Source organism: Onychostoma macrolepis, chromosome 20 (genome assembly GCF_012432095.1).
Source record: "Onychostoma macrolepis isolate SWU-2019 chromosome 20, ASM1243209v1, whole genome shotgun sequence".
Taxonomy (NCBI): Eukaryota; Metazoa; Chordata; class Actinopteri; order Cypriniformes; family Cyprinidae; genus Onychostoma; species Onychostoma macrolepis.
Window position 1 is genome coordinate 14,118,017 of NC_081174.1, and position 22,327 is coordinate 14,140,343.

Sequence of the window (22,327 nt, forward strand, 5' to 3'; positions counted from 1 at the left end):
GCTTCCTTTCATAAATGTATATAAATAAAACAATTAAACATATGCAAATGAACAGCCATAGCAAAGAGGTCCAGAGTTCAGACAAGAGTTCAGAAATGTTCCCTTTTCAGGGTTTAGGAAAGCCTGGGAGATAAATTGGAGGTTCTGTTTCATTCTGAAGCCGCCAGAGACGGTGTTACATAGTGGATAATCGCAGTGCCAGCTGGATAGGTCGAGGAAGAATATACCAACGAAGCCACGTAGTGACGTAAGCTGAGCTGAAGAATTATCTGCTGAGCTGCGATTATCCACTATGTAACACCGTCTCTGGCGTTCATCCGGAAATCACAGAGCCACCATTACATCCATAACCAGCGCTTTGAGGGTTTTACCTCTGGAATACTGCATGTGAGAGTTCCTGAGGATGAAGACTGATTGTCTTCATCTTCCTCCTCAGTGTAAGGGCCTTCCATGGAGACCTGCTTCACCAGGGTTATGCAACAACATATTATTCATTGCTGTAGGTTTTTATAGTGACAGAACTAATGAGCTGATTTAGTCTTATTTAGTCCTAAAACTGACTCATCCTTATTTTAGATGTCTTCTGAGTTAGAGTGGACATGATTTTGAGCTATATTTTTGATTGAGTTGATGGACTTACCCTCACATCTCCAGTGTAAAGATGTGCCATTGTGAATTCTGTGGTTTGATCTGAAGAGAAAATTTCAGCTGGTTGTCCAATAGAGGCCTGAAAAGAAAATCAGCAAAATACTTAGTTTCATCCAGTTGTAAAATGTGGGCAAACCAAAGTCGCATAATAGAGATCATGAGAAAAGCCATGAGAGTGTCTTAACTAGATACTACTGCCTTTGCCAATAAAGCTGTGCCTGTAATGATTTACTACCGCACCATATTGAAGTTTTAAAGCACTTTATTTTTTAAGCGCAATCAGAAAATTCAAGGTTCCCACACATCCCTTTTGTGAGTTGGCTTTAAATGCAGGGATTTTTTCCTCCTCTCATTCCCACAGACATGAAAGCGAAGAGGAGAGGTCACACACCGGTCACGGTCACTAAAAACACTACAAATTTACTGCACTTTCATGAGATGAACTAATAGTTTCTAACTAGAACTAACTAGACAAAAAGTCATTTGAAATATTGCATTATGAATCTCTTTATGTGATGCTGGGAATGTTATAAATGGATGTGTTAGAACACTTGGAAGAAAAAAAAAAAAAAAAAAAAAAAAAAAACACATTCATCAAGATTGTTTCAAAGTTTGATATTTGTTTGTTTATTAAGGAGAAGCCCACACTGAAACTGGATAGTTCTTTTATGACAACTATAATTCATGTAAAAGTTATCTATCATCTAATATTGCCATTTCAAGCATTGCCATGCAATGTGACATTAGATATTTAATTTAAATTAAATTCAAAGTCTTGTATAATTATTGTTTAAATTTTTATGGTCTCATATTAATATAAAAGACTACAAGAAATATTTGAACTTTTAAAAAAGTAATTCACACCTTAGGAATAGAAAGGTTATGGAAGTTCTATGTATATTATATGTAGCGATCACTATCAATGAACACACTCCTGCAGATGAGAGGTGACTGCTAAATTTGCCAGCTCAACATGAACAAAAATGACTCTCTGGACCTTTAAAAAAAATATATACTTCATCTTCCTTTGCAAATATTTAAGTTGTAAAAGTTTAACATTTTAATGTTGTGTGAAAAACAAGGTATTTGTAAAATACTATAACTAATGAAATCTGCTTTTCATGAACTAAAGTTAAAACGCACTCCAGCTCAGTAAACAGGAAACCACTGACTCTTGGTAAACACAAACAAAGTATTAGAGTGACAGACCCTCAATGTTGTGCTCCGCTCCACACTGAGCTGCTGTAGCTCCTGGATGGGCTGCAGGAGCTCTTGAGCCCGATGGAAGGCTGTGAGAGTTTGCTCTGCCTCAGCAGGAAGCCCCAGGCCTGGCCTGCAGCTCTCAATCTCATCAATGGTCCTCTTCATGGACTGGACATTATCCAGAATAACCTGTTACAGAGGATAGGAGAGAGGTACTGTAAATGTTTACAGTACAAACAGAGGATTAGTGAGACATGATGTACAGTACCTGTATGTTCTCGAGGTGTTCCTCAGGAGAAATGTTCTCTGTGTCAGTGGCTGAAAGGATTGTTCTGATCTTAGTCATATTTTTCTCCATTGTCTTTACCTCTGCTTCAATGGCATCCATCTCCTAAACAGAAGTTAAAAGTGAATTTCAATTCAAATAGAGGCAACATAATTAAGAAATTTCATCACAGTATCATAAAGTAAGTAATTCAAGTAATGGAATCTCATAAAACCCTACCAGTGTTTCTGGTATCGCAATTTGCTAATATTTGTGATGTATTAATGCAAACAAAGTCAGTTACAAATCAAAGCTGCGGTAAGGAAGAAAATAATACTTTTATTCAGCAAGGATGCATTGAATTGATCAAAAGTGAATGTAAAAACACTTAAAAAAATTTAATAAATAAAGAATTTTAAATATCCATTTTTCTGAACTCAACTTATAAAAGAAACCTAAAATTATTAAGTAGAACAAATATTTTCAACACTGATAAGTTGATTTCTTGATCAGCAAATCAGCAAATCAGCATATTAGAAATGACAACGATTTCTGAAAGATCATGTGACACTGAAGACTAGAGTAATGACTGCTAAAAATTCAGCTTTGCATCACAAGAATAAATTAGATTTTTTAAATGTAATTATTTTATTATTAAATTATACAATTATTATTATATTATACAAACAATTATATAATGTAATAATTTACTATATTTTTTGATATAATAAATGCAGCCTTGGTGAGTATAAGAGACTTCTTTCAAAAATATAAACAATTCTTACCGACCCAAATTTTTGAACAGTATTGAAAATTTTATGTAAATATAAACAGAAAAAAAACTAAAATATTTGTTGAAATACCAGATATGTGTCAAACTTTTTGAAAGTCTAGAACATTTGATTTCACTGAAAAGTATCATAAAAAGTCAAGCATAATTTACTTACTTCATATTTATTAATTAGTGTCAATTAATTAATTAATTAATTATGTTCACAAAAATGTTTTCCTAAATGAGAAATACATGAAGGATATGCACACACTATTGTTTTAATTTAATGTCTTAATATTTATGTTAATATATTTTATATAAAACCACTGTGTTCAACAGCTGTGGTAATGAAACTGGTATCAGGAATAATAAAATTTCACTGGAACTAATACAACTAAAAACCTAGTATTGGGACAAGCTTTGACACTGCAAGTCCTTAGACGAATGTTATAGTGAATATAACAGTAAAACAATTTGTTAAACATTTTTTTGAATGTAATGATATTTCTTACAGCTGCTAGGTGCTGAAGGTGGGAGAGAGGATCCAGAACACTTTGCTGCATGAGTGTGATGTTTTGTACACACAGTTGGAGAAGATGTTGTTGAGGGGTGGCGTCACATACTGGAGTGATCTCCTGCAGAGCAGGCAGGAAGGCCTCCAGAGCTGCCCTGTATCCCTCCGATTCATCCAGCATCATCTACAGACACATCAAAAGAGCTGCTAACAAGTTACTGCATAAAGGAAAAATGTCTTTAAAGTGAGGTTTTGACCTGACCTTGAGGGAGTTGGCATGACAGTGGATGCATTTCGCAGTGGTGTAGGTTCTGGGAGCGACCAGCCAGGACTGAGCCTCTCTCAACCAGCAGTTGGAGCTATTGAGTAAACCCTCATAGTCCTGCAGACAAGCAGGGATCTGATGGGACCAAAACACACAGACATAATCAGTCAAGGTTTACTATCAGTTGCATTATGTGTTGGCTTATGTCGTGAAATCATCTGACTTTGCTGATGAGGGCGGTCCTTTGCTCGGCCTGTTTGGCTGTAGTCTGGTAGAGCTGCAGAGGCTCCGTGAGCTGGTCCATGAGAATGTGTGCTCTCTCAGGCTTCTGCTCACCCAGATCCTGCACCTCAGCCTCCAGCTCAGCTATCCGAGTGTGCCACTGGTCCAGCTCATCCCATATGCGCTGCACACAAAGGCACAGACGCACATCAGACCTCAGTTACTGCTGACATTATATTTCATTGGACACAAACTAAAAATGTGAGAGCTGCAAGAACAGTTCATGCAATGTGTCATGAACCCTTAATATTTCACTTTTAGGGCCAGTTCTACTAACAGCTTGCGCCATCGAAAACTGTCTTTTGGCATTAAAATTGAACAAAGTGCGTGGTGAAAGGGAGAGGATTTTTTCCACACGTATTTATTTGGAATGCCAGAAGAACACATTATCCGAACATATCATTTGCCAAGCCATGTTATTTTTAATTTGCTTCAGGAAATAAAAGACGACTTGGAACCCTCATCTAGGAGTCACACAATACCAGGCCTATCAAAACTTCTAGCAAACCTTCATTTTTGGCCTCCGGTTCTTTTCAACGCTTTTCAACGCTTCTTTATTTCTTTATTTGCGGCTACGCTAATTTGCGATGCGCTTAGTATATTGCGTTGGTTGATATGTAAATGAGATGTGTCTGTGTTCTTTAATTTGCGCATTATTAGTAAATCACCCGCAGAAATTTCCCCTTCCATCGGCGCTGTTTTGGAATTGCGCTCTCAAGCTAATTTGTCCGGTTTAGTAAAACTGGCCCATATTCTTATTTTTAAATATATTTTTTATTAATTATTTATTGCAGATTTTAAAAATGTAAAGAATTTGACATTTTAAAAGCGCTTTACAGAAGTTTTGTTCACAAGTGTTCATATTCTCTCTCTATATATACACACAGTACAAACACCATATTTTCCTGAATACAAAAATATATATTTTAATTATCTGAAACGTGCTGAGACTTCCAAAGCAAATTATATAATGCAATTACCATCAAGTATGCAAATCGTGCAAACCGCACAAATTTGAATTTGTGTTGAATGAGAGAAGTATGTGAGCCCAGGTTTGAGGCTGGAATATACTTCAGGACTTTTAAAATCTTTATATTAATTTGTTTTAACGTTGTTTATAATGAAAATGGCACCATAATTAGTTTGTTTTATACTTATATTTTTACAATTATATAGTAAGAACACAATAAAAGAATGTTTAAGTAATATGCAAAACTAAGTAAGGAGAGAGAAAAGAAAAACTAAGCAACTGATAGAAAGATATTTTTAATAATGTGCATGTAAAGTCAAGCAAGAAGGAAGTACCTTTTGTGTACGTTCAGCCTCAGAAATATTAGGACTGGTTTGCTTCAGCAGGGCCTGCACACAATTCAAGCCCACTGTCACCTCTCCAACCAGCTCACCCATTTTGCAGAGAGGACCACTTCTCTCCATGACCATGACCAACTGGAGAAAAAAAAAAAAAGAGGAAACAATTGTATTAGCTTTAATTTAAATTAACACACAACACAAATACACTGAAACTATAGGTGCCATATTAAATATATATTTTCTAAAAAGGACAAAAATGCTCTTTTACACGTTCAAGGCATTTATTATAAAAATAAATGAAATGAATACTTTGTCCTTAGCCTCCTGCATGGACACGTTGAGCTCATCATGTAAGATCTGAATCTCTGTAGGTACACCGCTCCATTTCTTCTCCACTCTGTCCATGACATCCTGCAGTCGAGCCTTCTGTGAAACCAATTCCACTTTGACTTCCTACAATGTAATACAATACAGTGAACACAATATCAACACCAAGGACTGCAGAAACAGACATCCTGCCTGTCAAACACAGGCACCAACCTGTAAGTGTTGAGCAGCTGACTCCGACTGTAAAGCCGTCAAAAGAGAAAGAACATTCTGCTGAATGGCACTCAGCTCCTCCTGCACACGACCCAACTCCTGGATCTCAAAAAGCACCTCCCGACGGATGTTATTGCTCTGATCTCTGAGACTAAGCATGAAAATGTCTGTAAATGTAGATTCTGAACATTTTCTCAACTTATGTGTTTTTGTGCATGCGTGTACAAGTCAAACCTTCTGCAGTGACCCTGTAGAGACTGCAAGTCCTGACAGATTTGAGGACACACTTTAAGCTGCTGCAAATTTGAGACCCCAAGCAATCGTGCCACATGGTGTTGTAGAGATGCCAAAGTGTGATGCTCCTGCTCAATCCCATCTTGAAGGTGCTCAGTGAGGCTCAGAACACCCTGAAGATCCACCAGGGATCCCGTCACCGTAGATGAGTCTGGAAGATCATTCTGCAGTCTGTCAAGACCTTCCTTTGATTTATTGAGCTGCACAGCAAACCCAAACATGAAGAGAAATGAGTTAACACACAGTTTACTTAAACATTTTACAAGAAAATTAAAATGGTAACAAGCTGAAAAATAAAATCTATTTTTACATACACGTATCACAAAGTCTCTCCATTCTGCTTCTTTATGAGACATGCTGGCTTTGAGAGATTCCACTCTGCACTGCAGCACTGCCCAAGACCTCAACAGTTGTCCCAGCATCAGATCCACAGGTGCTTTGCAGCGAAGACCTGGGCAGCTTTCCCTCAGTTCCTCCAGCTTTTTAGCAAGGTTCTTCAGCTCTGTCTGGAGCACCTGCAGATGAAGACAATTTCAGTGTGTGCTAATCTAGCATACATGCATTGTTATGAGATGAAAAGTGGCACAATGAACCATAAAAAAAATGATTTTCAGAAGTCAAAAGGGAAGCAAAAGCAAGTTTCCACTGCTTTCCCAAATCATCTTAAGATCTCCATAGGCATTATTGCTATTCATTTAACCTGTTAATGGTAAATAATGACCACAAACCTTTACTTTCAGCAGCTGATCATGGCAGGCTTCAGAATCAGCTGGTTTTTGACTTAAAAATTTTGAGATTTGAGAATCAACATTTTTGAGAAGTTGACTCAGTTCTTCGTGGTGACTCATGTGCACAATTTGATCTTTCATGGATCTAAATTGGAGCAGAAAGATTGAACCATTAAAGGCAGCTAAATAAAAGTGCCTCTAGTACATTTCATTTAACCAAATAGATGTATTCCATTCACAATAATTGTGTCAGAGCTTGTTTTCCAGATGAAAATGTTTCCAAGTACTCTACAGTATATGGCAGACAATTAAAGAGCTTTCTGAGAAAATGCTTGATTATTTGTAGAAGTATTTTCCCCAATAATCCAAAAACGTAAAAGTCCCCATTATTTACAACTATAAAATGATGATGAATCATAGGTCAAGGTTAAGATTTTATAGAAAAACAATCCATAACATGCTTTATAGAGTATGACTAACCTCTGTAATGCCTCAAGTCTGAGCTGAGCCTGAGCTTCTAATTTGGCATCTTGTACTAGAAGGTGACTCAAAACCTTGATATGAAGCTGCTCGGTTAGAGGGATGGAGAGGCATGTCTGCTGGGGAACAGAAGCACCAACTTCAGAAAAGCGGGCCTGGAAACCTTCAACCAGAGTGCTGAAAATCTGTTGAACATGGCGATGCTCCTCTTTGTAGCCTCTGAAGCCATCAGAGGGGATGATAAGATTGGATCCAATCTGTTGAAAGAAGCTCTCTGCACCCTGAACAACCCAGTGGTAATGCTTCAGTGCCTCCCGAGCTTGGAGCAGCTTGTCCTGGACAACGAAACAAATTATTTAGAAATTAGATAAACAACATTCACAGCTTTCTAAAAACTAGAGATGGGTAAAGTTTTCCAAAAGATTGTGATGTTAATTTGAACAACCCCAATATTGAGTTTTAAAACTCCAAGATATGTTGCTGTTTGTATAGCAGTTCCCCTGCAGCAGATATCACAGTCTGTATTACTGTACAGCTAATGGAAAAAAAGGCTTTGTATTAAGCAGTTGTCAGGGGCTGCATGCAAAAACAACAACACATTACCAAAATAATCAGAAATCGAATCAGAATAAAATCCAAAGCAAAACCAGAACAAATCAAGAGCATGTGAATTCAAACAAACTAAATTGGGAAATCTACACAAAGTCCTACTAAAAATACTACAAAATAACAATGCCGTCACATGCATGCTTGAAAACTACAATGGTTACAAAAAGTAACATTCTAGTGGTATTAGTGATTTTAACATACATGGACGCATGGAGCTTACCATATGCATACCACAATCATTAAGAGTTCTCTGGCCAAGATCAATGGTCATCTGGTAGCTTTCAACATCTACTTCTTTCCTGCAGTGCTCCAACATTCGTAGAACAGACTCAACGGTCTGGATTAGCATCCAGTGCTTTCGTAGCTGCGCATCAATGCTCTTATTATCTGGCTCCAAGCAGATGGTCTCCTTCAGCTGCTGCCGGACACTGTTGAAGAGCTCAGTGAGTGGACTGGCGTCTGTAGGACTGTCGAGTCGCTCCGCCAGAGAGCACTCAATGGTTTTAGCCTCATTTTTTACGGTGACCTCCCAAGAGGCGAGCTGCTCAATGACCAAACGGATTTTGTGCCTTTCTGCTGTCAGCTGGGATGGATAGAGATCTTTCGAAATGGCCTCAAGGTGGTCAGCGGCCTCTTGACATGTCATTCTCACCAAAGGCAGCTCCACCAGGAGAGTCTGACAAAAGCCAAACCTTACATCAGTTCCTACACTGGAGTCTACAATCTGCAACAAGCTCTTCTTCACTGCCTCTCTGGAGTTCTCCATGTGCTGCCTTAAAATGAGGTACTCCTCATGCTCTTTGGCTTGCAACTCCAGCAGATGTATTGTCTTCTGTAGGTCTAGTGCAGCGTTGAGCATCTCTTTCCTCCGAGGATCTGGGCAGTGGGGAATTTCCGGCACCTTGCAGAGGAGCTCCATCAGCATGTGCTTAACAGGTTCAAGATCCAAGAGCGAGTCCCTTGTTACAGGATACTTCTGCCTCGTGACATCAGCACTCATCTGTCTCAAGCTCTTCAGAATGATGTTCTGTTCCTCAGCTGAAGATTCCTGAGCATGAAGGAGTTCTTCAAGCACCCAGCGCAAGGCCAACTTACGGTTCACAACCCTAGAGACCTCTTCTTGTAAGGCTGTTAGCCTATTGATTAGCTGAAAGCTTTCAGGTACACTCAGACCGTGATTCACATTTTTAATTTCATCTAAGAGAGTCTCCAGATTATTTGCTTGTCTCTCAGCATCCTTCAAAGACTCTGTGCATACCTGAAGCTGAACCCTCAATTCTGGGATAGTAGTTTTAGGTTCAGAAGCCACTGTTTTACCAGACTCTTTTTCTAATACTGAGGTCAACCAAGAGCTGCTGTCAGTGATCTGTTTCCACAGTCTTTCTCTAATATGAAACATTCTGTTCATTTCTGCAACAGCACATTCTGTCTTCTCTGTAAGCTTAACGTACAAATCCTCTAGGGAATCGAGGGTGGGTGACAGGGAATCCTCCTCATCGGGTCCTGTAACTTCCTCTCTTAGCGCTTTCAAAACAGAGGCCAACTGAAACCTCTTAAGAGATGTTTCTGATTGCAGTTTCTTCATGTGACTGACTTGGTGACTTGCTTCTTCAGGAAACAGAGACAACCTCCTTCTCCTACTGACTTTGCTTTCTGTTTGTTTAGCCCATGTAACGTAGTCCCTGATAATCCTCATGATTGCTGAGCAACCAGTGCCATTTGAAGTCTGAGAGCTGAGCGTCTCCTGAGTCAGAGCAAGCTGAGAATTCAAGCCCTGCATTGTGTCCTCCACATCTCCGAGCTCTTTTTTTCCCAGCGGACTTGAGGAAAGAGCCTGAGAGACCTCAAGAAGGTACAAGTAGCGCTCAGCTAACACTGCCAGGTCTGCAGTTCTGACAGTCTCTTGTAGTGCACTTTGGCAGTCCATCTGTCCTTGAGAGGGATGCAAAGAGAAACTGACTTCTCCAGAAGCTCCAGTTCATGGTGCAGCTCTCTGGCTTCTTGCAGGAGAGCATCTACTTCTGCTGTGCAGAAGTTAGCACACCACAGACTGCTGGAAGCAACCTGCTCCATAGTTTGCCATCTCTCCTGTAAAGTCCTAAAAGGTTCAATGCAGGCCACAGGTCCCTCTGTCTCACCCAGTTGGGCTGAAATCTGAGAGCATGTCTGTAGGAGATCCTCTAGTATGCCTCTCTTCTTCTGCATATTCTTCAGGAATGCATTCAGCTTCTCCACTTGCAAGGTGTTACTGTCAATGCAATCCCTTCAAAAAATGAGAGAATATGGTTACTTTTCAATGTTGTACAATATCTACACTACCAATACAGGTACAGTACAAGTAATGGGCACACCACTCATTCTTTATTATGACTATTTCCAGCAGTTTACTTCATTAACTATTTTACAAGAACATTTAATTTTAAAGAAGCTTTATCAATCTAAATTTTTTAATTAAGTATTTAACTTTGCTTTCTTCCATGTTACTGTTTCAGAATATGAATTCTATTACAATTTAATTTATTTTCAAGAACAGTTTGAACACTAAGGCACAGATAAAGGTAAATACACTTAAAGATAAAGGTAAATACATTTTAGAATCATCTAATCTATGTTAAAGATGAATTTACCCCCACCCCACCCACACACACACACACATTAGGTTTCTATATTTTATTGGGACATTCCATAGGTGTAATGTTTTTTGACTGTACAAACTGTATTTTCTATCCCCTAATGCCGAGTTCACACTGCACGATTTTAGCCCGATTTTTCACTCGCCGACAGGTTTTGATAAATCGCCGACAAATGCCCTACATCGGAGGCAAATCGGAGCTCGTTCACGCGAGTGACAATCGCGCAGTGTGAATTACCAAAGACGCGATCTGAGAGAATCGCCGACACGTCGCCGACGCCCGCGAAATATTTGGCATGCTAAATATCTGGAGCTGTCGGCGATTCACAGTCCTGCTGTGTGCAATGATTTCTGACTGAAAACTACATCACGATGACCTTCAGCCAATGAGAGACAAAGATACAGGGCAGAGGGAAGTTCAGTGAGGAGTTATAGACCATATCAGTATTTTAATATGTACAATTATATCATACAGAAACGAGCACAAACGCTTGACCAGCCGCAACATCAGCATAACAGTTACTGCAAATTATTATTTACCACTCTTTGCAGAACACAATCCCTGCATCTCCCTCCTGCATAATCTGTCTTTCATTTTGTAGCTGGAAATCAGCGCACAGACCATTTGCGGGCTATATTGTTTTAATACTTCCAGTCTCGCTCGAGAACAATGGTCTGACGCACGCAGGTTCTCGCGTTATTTCCTTATCACTTCTCGCGTGTGTTTTGTTGTGAAACGTAGTTTGCGGATCAGACAGAGTTGTCGGCGATTCTTCCTATTGTGAAATCGTGCAATGTGAAAGCCCCTGTCGCCGATCCATCGTGCAATGTGAACACAGCAGCGACTGAATGCTACCCCAGATAGTCACGCAGTGTGAAAACAACAGCGATCCGACGAGTTTGAAAATGTGCAGTGTGAACTCGGCATAACACAAAACTTTCAGCAGATTTTCAAAAAAACTTTTTCTGTATGATTGATAAGCTGTTTTCCTCATGGAGACCAAAAAAAATGTCCCCACAAGGGCCCCCATCTTTGTAGGGTATACCTGAACACACACACAGAAAATGTCAAGGATGCTCACTGTGTCAGTGTGCTGAACTCAGCCTCCAGGTTGTGTAGAGTATCTGCGAGAGCCCGGTTTTGCTGGTGGTACTGTGTGACATGCTGGAGCTGTGTCTTTTTGTACTCCACCATAGTTGAGGTATCCATCAGTACTGTTTTCCATCTGCCTTCTATGGTCTGCTCAGGCTTTGTAGAGTGTCCTGTACTAGATTCACTTTGAGGCAGTCTAGCCACCTGCTCCAAGACATACTGCCAGCAGATCTACGACACACAGATAGACATCATTTTAAATGGTTACAGTTAGAAAGTTTCACTCGGGTGCATGATGCATGAATGCATATACGTTTCAGAAGGTTTTAGTATTTGGTTTGTCCCTTCTGCTAAAGGAGCACTCAAGCTGCATAAACTCCAGACATTAATGTAAAACCTAATGTTTCATCAGCATGACTTCTCTAAGGATCATCTTGAGCTTGAAATCTGAATAACTTCTGCTTCATTTTAAGTCATACGTTTTGTAATCAGACATCTCCTGAAGGTAGTGAGGGATTGTCCCGGGTGTTTTCGAAAATAGTAGATTAGATCTTCATGACTAGTACAGCTTTTACTGTCACCAGCTGTTCACAGCTAGAGGTTTTGGAGAAACCAGTGCAATGAAGTAATGTACTGTACCTCAGCCTCTTCCAGCTGACGAGCCATATGTGCAATGCTGAGTTGGGCCGGTCGGTACTGACATCTGAACACCCACAGGACAGTCCATGCCAGACTGCTCTCAGACTCTACGAGTGATGAGTTCTGAAACAAGGAATCTTTCCGTGGTCTAGATTCCTGCAAAAAAAAAAAAAAAAAAAAATTTACAATTTGTATAAAAATAATTTGTAATAATTGTATAGCATTTGTATTAAAAAAAAAAAACTATAGTAAAAAATGTAAAACAGACAGGAAGAAAATGGTACAGTTAAAAGCAGCACATATCACAGGAAATTCCTCTTTCCTGTGCAATTTCCTCCCAGAAGACTTGAGGGAATATATGGTCTTCAAGTCAAAAACTGACAAAAAAAATTAGCTGATTAACAGATAACAGTTATATTTGAGAGAAAAAGTTCATCTTGGTTTTGTACTTTTTTTCTGATGCCTTTTTTCTGTCAAAAGCCCAAATGTTTAGTTCACTGAAGCTGCGCGAGTTCTTCTAGTGGTTCTTTGATTCAGAATTCAGAATAAAATCATAATGTGTTTAAATACAGGTACATACCTCAGAACATGTCATCAGTAGTGGCTGAACATTAGTGATGGTGTTCAGCAAAGTGGCCCACACATATGTCCCAGTAGGCTGCTCCACATGCCTCGTTTTATCCTCACCGTCTGGCACTGATCCTCTGTTTTGAGGCATTTTGTTCCCGGCAGATGGATCTGAATCGACTCTGTGCATTTCTTCATACTACAATAAAGCGTCAGTTTATATTTCAATGAAAAATTTCACCATAACATTGCTTGCACCTGCCTTCAGAGCTCGTTTAAAATAGAAACAGCTCTGCTGTTGACTCGTTAAGTCACGGTTTTGGAAAAACAAGAAATGCTGCCCAGTTGGGAATTGAATCTTCCTTCTAAAAGGCGTGGTGTGCCTTCAGGCCTAAAACAAACTCAGGAGGCGGTACTGCAGGAAGTAATGCTAACAAAATGTAGTTGGTATAACGAAGCCTAATGAAGTTCTTGCCCACAGAAACAATACTGAATGACCTGTTATCAAAGCAAATGGATAAGTGCCATACTAGAGGGCGATATCTATTAGAATGCCAACACATGGAATGATGCATAAATGATGCCTATGAAAAATAATCAAATCAAATCATGCATTCATTAAATAATATTTTGGTGTTAAACTGTACTGGCAAAAAGTGCAAGGAAACAATATTCACAATTGTTGAACTAACTGCTAGTCTTTCGCACAGCTTGGAATTAATTAGGACACATTCATATGATGAAAGTTTTTTCAGATCATTTTTTGAAACCGTGGGCATCGTACATATTCCAAAAGAAGAAAATTAGTGTAACTGTCTCAGCGCAAATTATACAGCTTTTAAAATCCTTTTAATGAACATTTCAATCATTTTCATTCAGTGATATTAATAAAAGATTTAAAAAAAGATTTAATAAAAGCCTTCTTTGAATGAACTGTGAATGGTGCAAAATGTAAAATGAAAGGCATCATTTGAGCATGAAAAGAAATCATTTTGTTCTTGTAGCAAAGGCACGGTAAGTTCACATCCCATGTGCCATACAGCTATTACAAATGATATCCTCCTGACTCATAAATTGTTAAATAAGGTTAAAAAAAGATTTTTAAATGAAAGGCGGTGCTTTAAAAGTGCTTGAAAAACATTTCATTCATTTACTGAACATGATCACCATGATGTTTGAGAGTGATGTTAAATGAGACTTGTGCAATAGATTACCTGTATTTTCTTTTTGTATTTCTATAAGAAAACAACCATGTTAATCTTACCTGCAAAGGGAAGCTGCCATCTGAATCCTCTGTCCTCCGAGCTTCAGCATGGCTGAGCTGTGACTCTGATAGGACTGAGTTAGGAATTTGTGTTATACAGTCAGCTGTCACAACAGATGAAGAATCTGTTGGTGTTAATTCCGAGTCCTCTGTATGTGTTGACTGTACAGACTCCACTGCTGTTAAAACCACACTATCTGTGGTACTAATATGGGCACCTCCATCAAGTGAGATGCTAACATTTTCAAAATGTCCATCCTCTGTCTCCGTTTGATTCAAGGTCTCTTTCTGCACAGTGTCCACTGTTAGTTTGTCTTGTGTGCTCAACGGCTTTGCAGTGTTTGGCTGACTGAGGTCTGAAGACACAGTCAGTGAAGTATCTGTGATGTTCGGCAGCCTGACCTCAGAAGTTTGAAGGCTTTCTGAATCAGTTGTGTTCTTATGTTCAGATTTACGTGTGTTCAGCTTTTTGTTACTGATACGGTTTGCTTTTTCTACACCAGCTGGTTTTCTGTTCTTCTTCCTACCTTTAGCAACTTTTGGAGGCTTTTGAAGTGTGTTTGCTTCATTTGAAGCCTCTTCAATGGTGTTTTTGTCATCCTCATCATGACTCTCCAACACTGGGACATCCTGTTGCTGAACTACAGACTCATTGCGTTCTCCAGTGTGGACATCCATTTGGCTTGATGTTTCTGCACCAGTGACTTCATGTTGCTTCTCTTTTTCATCTTTTTGAACATCAATCTCCGTGAGCTCAGGGGTTTGGAGTTGGATAAGCGTAGCTGCCTTCTGTCCTGGCTGCATTTCTGATCTACTCGATTTCACATTAGACTCTTCTGATAAATCTAGCTCAGCCATTTGGCCTTCAGGTTTCTCAGTACCAGAGGAGCTCCTTTGTTGATTTTTTACATCTGAATAAGAGAATTCATCTGTGGTTGAGCCTTCAGGACCTGTACACTGTGTCTCTTTCAGTGACTGATACCTGTCTGATGATAATGTAGGACTATCAACATCCAGGATGATGGTAAATACTTTCTTAGCAGTTCCAGAGCTTCCTTGATGCTTCTCTGGGTATGAAAGCATTGGGACAAAAGCTTGAGTAGATGAGTCCTTCCCTGGTTTAGGCCTGAAACCAAGGTCTAGATCAGAATGAGTGGTTTCAATGTTATTGGTGTGGCGGTTTTCTTCTGATTTTGAAAGATCTGCACATAAATGTACAGGTTCATCAGAAGAGCTTATTGCATCATGTTCCTCATCTACAGCTACATCAACATTTTGTTTGACTTCCAAGAGTTTCAAGCAATCCTCTGAAGTCTCTGCAGTCCTATCATGAACAACTGAAACAGTATCCCGTTTAGTTGAAGAAGCTGGGACAGCTTGCGTTAGTGGGTTCTGGTTGGGTTTGGTAAGATCAGAGTCCAGCACTATGGTAAAGTCAGGCTTTAATGATTCACAGGATGAGCCATGAGTGGATTTGCGGTCACCTTCTCTTAATACAGGTCCAGTTTCATCAATCCCTTTAGGTCCAGACATGAACTGCTGCTTATTTGTGTCGTGGCCTGATGGAAGGTTCCCAAGATCTTTGGTTGCTTGTTGTTCTGAGCAAGGTGATAGATCTTCTGTTTCACTAACTTCCTTTGTGGGCAAGAATTTTACATTCATATGATCTATGTCATCCACTTCACTGTCAGTGGCATCCTGCAAAACAAAAACGCAACTACTATGACCCAAAATTGATAAACATCATTCAGCAATATATGTGCGTTCATTCAGATCCTGGACAGTTATTCTATGATTTTTTAAATAAAACCATAATGATACTGCATACTTCAACATTTATCTGAAATTGTCCTTGTTTTAAATAGTCTAAATCAACTTCTATATTGGGGCAGGTTGCTTAAACGGAGTCAAACACTGAACTTTTATATGTTGGTATGTCAACGGTAGGGATGCACCGATACCACTTTTTCCAGTATACCGATACTTTTATTTTTGGTACTTGTCGATACCGAGTACCGATACCGATATTTTCATTGCATTTGTACATTTTTTAAATATTGGGTACAGAAACCAAAAGAGTATGTAAAAATGTTAGTTGGTTAACTTAATTTATCAAATAGATACAGTCAAACCAAAATTTATTCAGACACCTTCGACATTTCTCACGTTATCACAGTTTATTCGCTATAGTTTATGGTAGTAAAATATGACAAGAACTCAGAGTTAAACTGTGTCAGAACAAATTCAGCTCGATAATATCAGATAACTTTGATAGAAAGGTATGTGATGGATTACAATCAACCAAAATTATTCAGACAGCTGTTAGTATGACAATATTTACACAACTATCAATACTTTGTCAGGCAACCCTTAGCCTTAATGACAGCCTGTAGTCTCATGGGCATGCTGTCAACCAGGTTCATGCAAACCTGAACTTTTTTTTCCCCAGACTCTCTGTCTGAATTTTTGGTTCCAAATTTGTATCAATTTTATTGGTAGTCCACTGTATGAAGAATTTTTGGATATAATATGGTCACAGTTTACTTTATTTTGCTATCCTCACTTACATAAATTAACTATAGTGTCCTGCACCCACTAGTAAAAAAATATCAAAAATTATATTTGGTCTCTGAATAATTTTTGGTTTGACTGTATATCCTTCGATTATTTTCACACTTAATTATGCACATTAAAATGTATTTTACAAGTTTTTGTTACTTTCACTGTTCTTTTTTTTTTTTTTTTGCTCTATGGTACATCATCTTTAATTCAATTGCATTAGAGCTGCTAAAATCACGCGTTTTGCTGTAATAATGCAGGGAACCACTCGTTATAAATCTCCTAACTGTGATATTTTCAGAAATAGAAATCGCGTTTTTCTTTGCTTTTCTTTCTAATGCAGAAACACCCATGAAGCAAGCAAAACATGTACAACGCACGCACGTATTTGTACTGGTGCAGAATGAGAGGGACAGTACAGCCTAACGCATTTCACACAGGCTGCTAGTTTCACTTTCGCCAGAAAGTCGTGTATGCTTAAGGTTGAAAATAAATTGTTTATTTTATAGTGAATGCCCCTATAAATTGTCTTATATTTACGATTCATTTTTAATCCAAGTGATGCATGCTATGTGAGAGAACATCAATAAAGATCACAGAAGTGCGCGCGCGCTCTCGCTCTCTCTCCCTCCCTCTCTCTCTCCCTCCCGTTAAGTAACTTGTGCATTGTTTTGCTTACTTGTTTTTGACATATCCGATCGAACTACAAACGTTCCAGTGATGTCTGTGAGAAAAGTATATTCACTCGACAAGCTCGCGCATCTGCGCCGGCGCCCGCTCAATCCACTCGGCGCTTTGCTTTTCAGTTCGCGCTCATCAGCTATAAAGGCATTAATACTGAATGTTTAACATTATTCATTGCATACATCTGCTTCGTGGACATCCTTAATCTCTAATAACTGCATTCTGCTGCATGTTGTCCTGTTTCTTTGTCTGAATATGGCACTTATCACATGCTGTGAGGTATCGGCGCATTTTAACGAGTACGAGTAAGAGTACAGGAGCTCAGTATCGGGTCCGATACCAGTATCGGTATCGGTGCATCCCTAGTCAACGGCTTTGCATACATTTAACAGTTCCAATCTGATTACTGACACTTTCAATGGCCATATTAAAATGGTCTCGAAAACTGTGTTTTTCCACCTAAGAAATAGCAAGACTTTGACCTTCTCTATCACTGCCTGATGCAGAATGGCTTATGCATGCCATATTACGTCAAGACTTGATTATTGCAATGCACTTTATTTTGGTCTCCCTGATAAATCTATCAAGAAATTGCAATACATTCAGAATTCAGATGCTCAGGTAATGACTTACACAACTGCTCGTCAGCAAATTCCTCAGATACTTTATAACTTCCCATACATGCACATATTGAATTAAAAATTTAGATTCTAATATAAACTAACTTTAAGTAACTTTGTTGCCTCTTATTCTCCAACTCACCCTCTTCGCTTTTCTGGTTTGTGTTTTCTTCAGCAGCCTTCATATAAATTAAAATCTTTTCAAACCTGTCCGAGTGTACTTTTGTAATTGTCATTCTTTACTGTTATTATTTTTCGATGTGTAGCGTTTTCAGTTTAATATAAATAAAATGCATTATTATTGTTATTATTATTATTATTAATCCTGCAAGTGATTCACAAAGGCCCTTTATGTCATCAGCATGTGCACAACCCACTGTACCACACCTTCCAACTCTCTAAATAAACTGTTCTGAGAATGCGGATAATGTAGTCTAAATATAAGCTTTGACATCAGAAATGCACTTGCTTAAAGTGATTTGCCACAAAGCAAATCTTCCAGCATCCAGCATTTTTCTCAGAGAACAGGTAAAAAACAAGCACTTAAAAGCAATGAGGTGCCGTCCTACATTAATGGCCCTAGACGAACAGAGTGGGTACTCCATTTAGCAGGTATTAGCTAGGATAGAGTGATTCTGTGCGCATGCCACCATGGTACACTCAATGCCATTTCTCCTGCCAACACCAAAACCAGACCCACAAAGAAAAAAATATAAGTGTACATCTGTCAAAGAATAATTGCAGACAAGAGATTCCTCTCCAAACACAAATTCTGTCATCGTTTATTCACCCTCAACTCATTCTAAACCTGTATTCACTTGCAGAAAACAAGATGCTTTGCAAAAATGTCTCGGTAATTTTTTGGAAAAACAAACGGAGACTCACTGCGCCTTCAAAATACTCCAAACAAGGTGCGTAAGCCAAAAAAGTTTCCCAAAGAGTAAAGTACTTAAAAATAAAAAAAAAAAAAAAAAAAAGCCTGCACACAGAGCTTGGCATTGAAAATGGTCAACATGTGACCGAAATGTTTACCTCGTTTTTTTTTTTTTTTTCAGTAAATTGCTCATACTGCTTTCATCTCACTTGTGATCTTTGATTTCTGAGAGTATGCAGGCTTTTAGTACTTTACTCAGTAATTTTTTTGTACATTCAATAAAAGTCAGTCTAGTGTTGTTTTGAACCCCACTTACATACAGCGCCCTCCAAAAGTATTGGAACAGTAAAGACAAAATTGCTCTGTTGGCTGTGGAGTCAAGACATTTACAATTATGATTAAAAGATGAATATGAGACAAAACTACAGAATGTGTCACTTTATTATTGGGTGATTCAACACACAGATGTTTTACCAGCTAAGAAGTTCAGCACTTTTAGAGTTTCATCCCTCTATCTGATGTGAGCATAAGTACTGGAACAGTTGCCTCACAGGTCTTTCTAAGTGATCAGCTGTGTCCTGTTGCATTAATTATTCAGATATTAAAAGCAGGGAACGTGTCGTATCAGTTATATCCATTACTTCTGCATTCGGAATCTTGCATTCGATGATGACACACACAAACCAGGATGAAGATGAGGGAGCTGACTTTGAGAGAAAAGCAAGCAATTTGGATGCTAAAAGAAAAGGAGGAAGTCAATTAGATCTATAGCAAAAACAAAGGGCATGGAGAAATCAAGAGTTTGGAAACCACCAGCGACACCAGCAACCAACAACTACCTGATCGGCTGAGAAAACAACAGTAGTTGATGACAGACAAATCATAAAATCTGTGAAAATGAACCTGTGAATTTCACCAGCTGAAGAGGAGAGTAAAGGCAGAAACTCCCCAAAACAAGCAACAATTGGAATTGGCTGCATTAAAGGCTGGGAAAAGTATTTCAAAGGATGAGACCAAGAGTCTGGTGATGTCTATGGGTCACAGACTCACTGCTGTGATTGTGCGCAAAGGATCTGCAACTAAATAATAGCTTTTAATCTTTTAAATCTTCCTTATGTTCAACTGTCCCAATACTTATGCTCACATCAATGAGTAAGATGAACTCTAAAAGTGCTGTTCTTTTTATTTGGTAAAACGTGTGTTGAAACGGCTAATAATAAAATGTGACATTCTGTAGTTTTGTCTCATAGTCATTTTTTCATCATATTTGCAAATGTCTTGACTCCACAGCCAACAGAACAATTTTGTCTTCACTGTTCCAATACTTTTGGAGGGCGCTGTACATTGCATAGACAAAAAAAAAAACAAAAAAAAACACTTTTGTGTTCTGCAGACGTTTGGGACAATATAAAGCAACTGATATTGCTTAATTGTACTCTATAAAATGTACCAAAACCACTCAAAACATTTTTTTTTTCAAACACTTCCTGTGTAAGACACACCACACTAACCTGAACTGACTGGAGCTCCTCTGTGGACACTCCAGGCTGCTGAGGCTCGATGCACTGAATGGAACTTTGATCTGGATCAGAGTTCCCTTCCTGAGTCCTCTCATCTTCCAAGATCTTCCTCAGGGCTGGTGTCTTTCCAAACAATGTTTGAGCTTCTTGGGAGAGAGTAGTCTGACCCTCTGGAAGGACCTCAGACAGTTTCTCAACCTCTAGAAGTTTTCCTTCCACTTGTTCTACAGCCTACCAAGAATCCACCAAGGCAGTTAGTCTCATTACACTAGGCGTCTGGAGAAGGCTAATCAAGGCTATCATCGACAATGCAGTTTAAATTAGGCTTTGAATTTAAAAGATTTAGCTTATCTGAAGTGAACTAAAAAAAAAAGTTTAATTTAAGTTTAAGTACAGTATTTTACATTTGAGTGTGTATGATTGTGGGTGAATGGTTTCGTCTGCATCTTTTACCTTTAATGCATTTGAGTCATTAGAGCTGCCCTCTATCCAACCCCGCAAAGAGTCCAGACTCTCGTGGCTCTGTTGTATTAACATTGCACACTTCAGATCCTCATTCATACTCTCAACACATTTACATGTAAACATGACTGCATCAGATAAAGATGTGTGAGAACCTTTTATGGAGATACACTACAGCCACAAAATGTTCAGCTATTATTGCAAATTAAACGCCTAATATATTATTTTCTATAATAAAAAATATTATATTATATTATATTATAACAGGCAGGGCAAGTAGAAATGATCTGTTCAAAAATAAATTTCCTTTAGTGCGTCAGATGCTCCCTTTTACTATATGCCAAACTGAAATGGAATTTAAATTGATGTTAACAGACACAGTGCATAACTCTTAGAACTGAAGTAGTTACCAAGAAACAAACTGATATTAGTTCATATTTCAGTTCAGGCCATTTTAAAGACGCACACCCTTTGAGAACAAACAGACCCATGACAGGAAAATTACCTGCACGGCTGTGAGTTTCTCCTGAGGTGTGACCCGTCTGTTCACATCCTCAGAAACCTGCAAATCTCCCTTCAGATGCAGTTCACTGGCCCAGCTGGAGGCCTGCTCTTCGGAGTCCTTCAACTCATCTTGTGTCTTGCCTCCAAGTGACTGTTCCTCTGTTTTACCATTAGATTCAGACTGTATCTCTGGCACAGTATCTTCTGATTTTTCAATCAAGGGCTTGATGTGCTTAGGGTCTTGGACCATTTGATCGTCAGATCTGTTGGGGTTCATTGTTTGCTCTCTCTTCTCTATGACCAGCTCTCTGGCCATGCAGATGCTTTCTTGAAGGTGAGCTCCATCTTCAGCCAGCATCTGCAGGTTTTCTAGACCTGCAATGCTGGCCAGAAGATTTATCTGCTGCAGTAATGCACCTGCCTGCTCTGCCTCCGCTTGCAACTGCTCCGATAAGCCCTGCCAGCCAAAACGATTACATTAAAGGATTAGCTCATCAAAAAACATTTTGAGTGAACTGATTGAAGGGTTAAATAGATTTAAAATCAAGCACAGTATGTGACAGAAACACTGTGCACATGTAGGTCAAAACGGGCCAAAACTGAACTTCACTACACTGCTGCATTGCATTTGAATATGTTCTCAGCTTAATCTTAAAGCATAAACATTCACCTGGATTGTTTTGAGGACCAGTGGGCTCTTAGATGTGGACAGTGAGGTCAGTGCATTTGTGATAGTCTGAATGGAGGACAGGTGATCTGCGATATCAGATGCCACCTTCCCCTTGGCAGCTTCCAGCTGTCCAAAAACATCACTGGTCTCAGAAAAGAGCTCCTTCACCTCTGCCATCTTCTTCCTCAGCTGGCTCTCAATCACCTTTTAAAATAAACTACAGTGAATTTGCTGAAATTTAAAGAGTGGTCAATGAGCTAGCCTGGGTAATACTAATACATGAGGTATATATATATATATATATATATATATATATATATATATATAT

At 38.9% G+C, this 22,327-nt stretch overlaps 1 protein-coding gene across 1 annotated transcript in view; it reads right to left on the minus strand.

Annotated features, from left to right (window-relative positions):
- LOC131527542 (nesprin-2) overlaps window positions 1-22,327 on the minus strand; it is a 108,704-nt gene that overhangs the window by 55,843 nt on the left and 30,534 nt on the right. Inside the window, 24 exon segments of the mRNA XM_058756716.1 lie at window positions 372-458; window positions 641-727; window positions 1,858-2,040; window positions 2,120-2,242; window positions 3,401-3,586; window positions 3,665-3,802; window positions 3,891-4,073; window positions 5,255-5,395; window positions 5,570-5,713; window positions 5,801-5,951; window positions 6,035-6,294; window positions 6,409-6,609; window positions 6,823-6,967; window positions 7,303-7,637; window positions 8,132-9,858; window positions 9,861-10,174; window positions 11,626-11,867; window positions 12,276-12,431; window positions 12,856-13,041; window positions 14,107-15,804; window positions 20,355-20,594; window positions 20,817-20,885; window positions 21,331-21,786; window positions 22,000-22,203. Of these exon segments, the coding sequence (XP_058612699.1) occupies window positions 372-458; window positions 641-727; window positions 1,858-2,040; window positions 2,120-2,242; window positions 3,401-3,586; window positions 3,665-3,802; window positions 3,891-4,073; window positions 5,255-5,395; window positions 5,570-5,713; window positions 5,801-5,951; window positions 6,035-6,294; window positions 6,409-6,609; window positions 6,823-6,967; window positions 7,303-7,637; window positions 8,132-9,858; window positions 9,861-10,174; window positions 11,626-11,867; window positions 12,276-12,431; window positions 12,856-13,041; window positions 14,107-15,804; window positions 20,355-20,594; window positions 20,817-20,885; window positions 21,331-21,786; window positions 22,000-22,203 (7,656 nt within the window).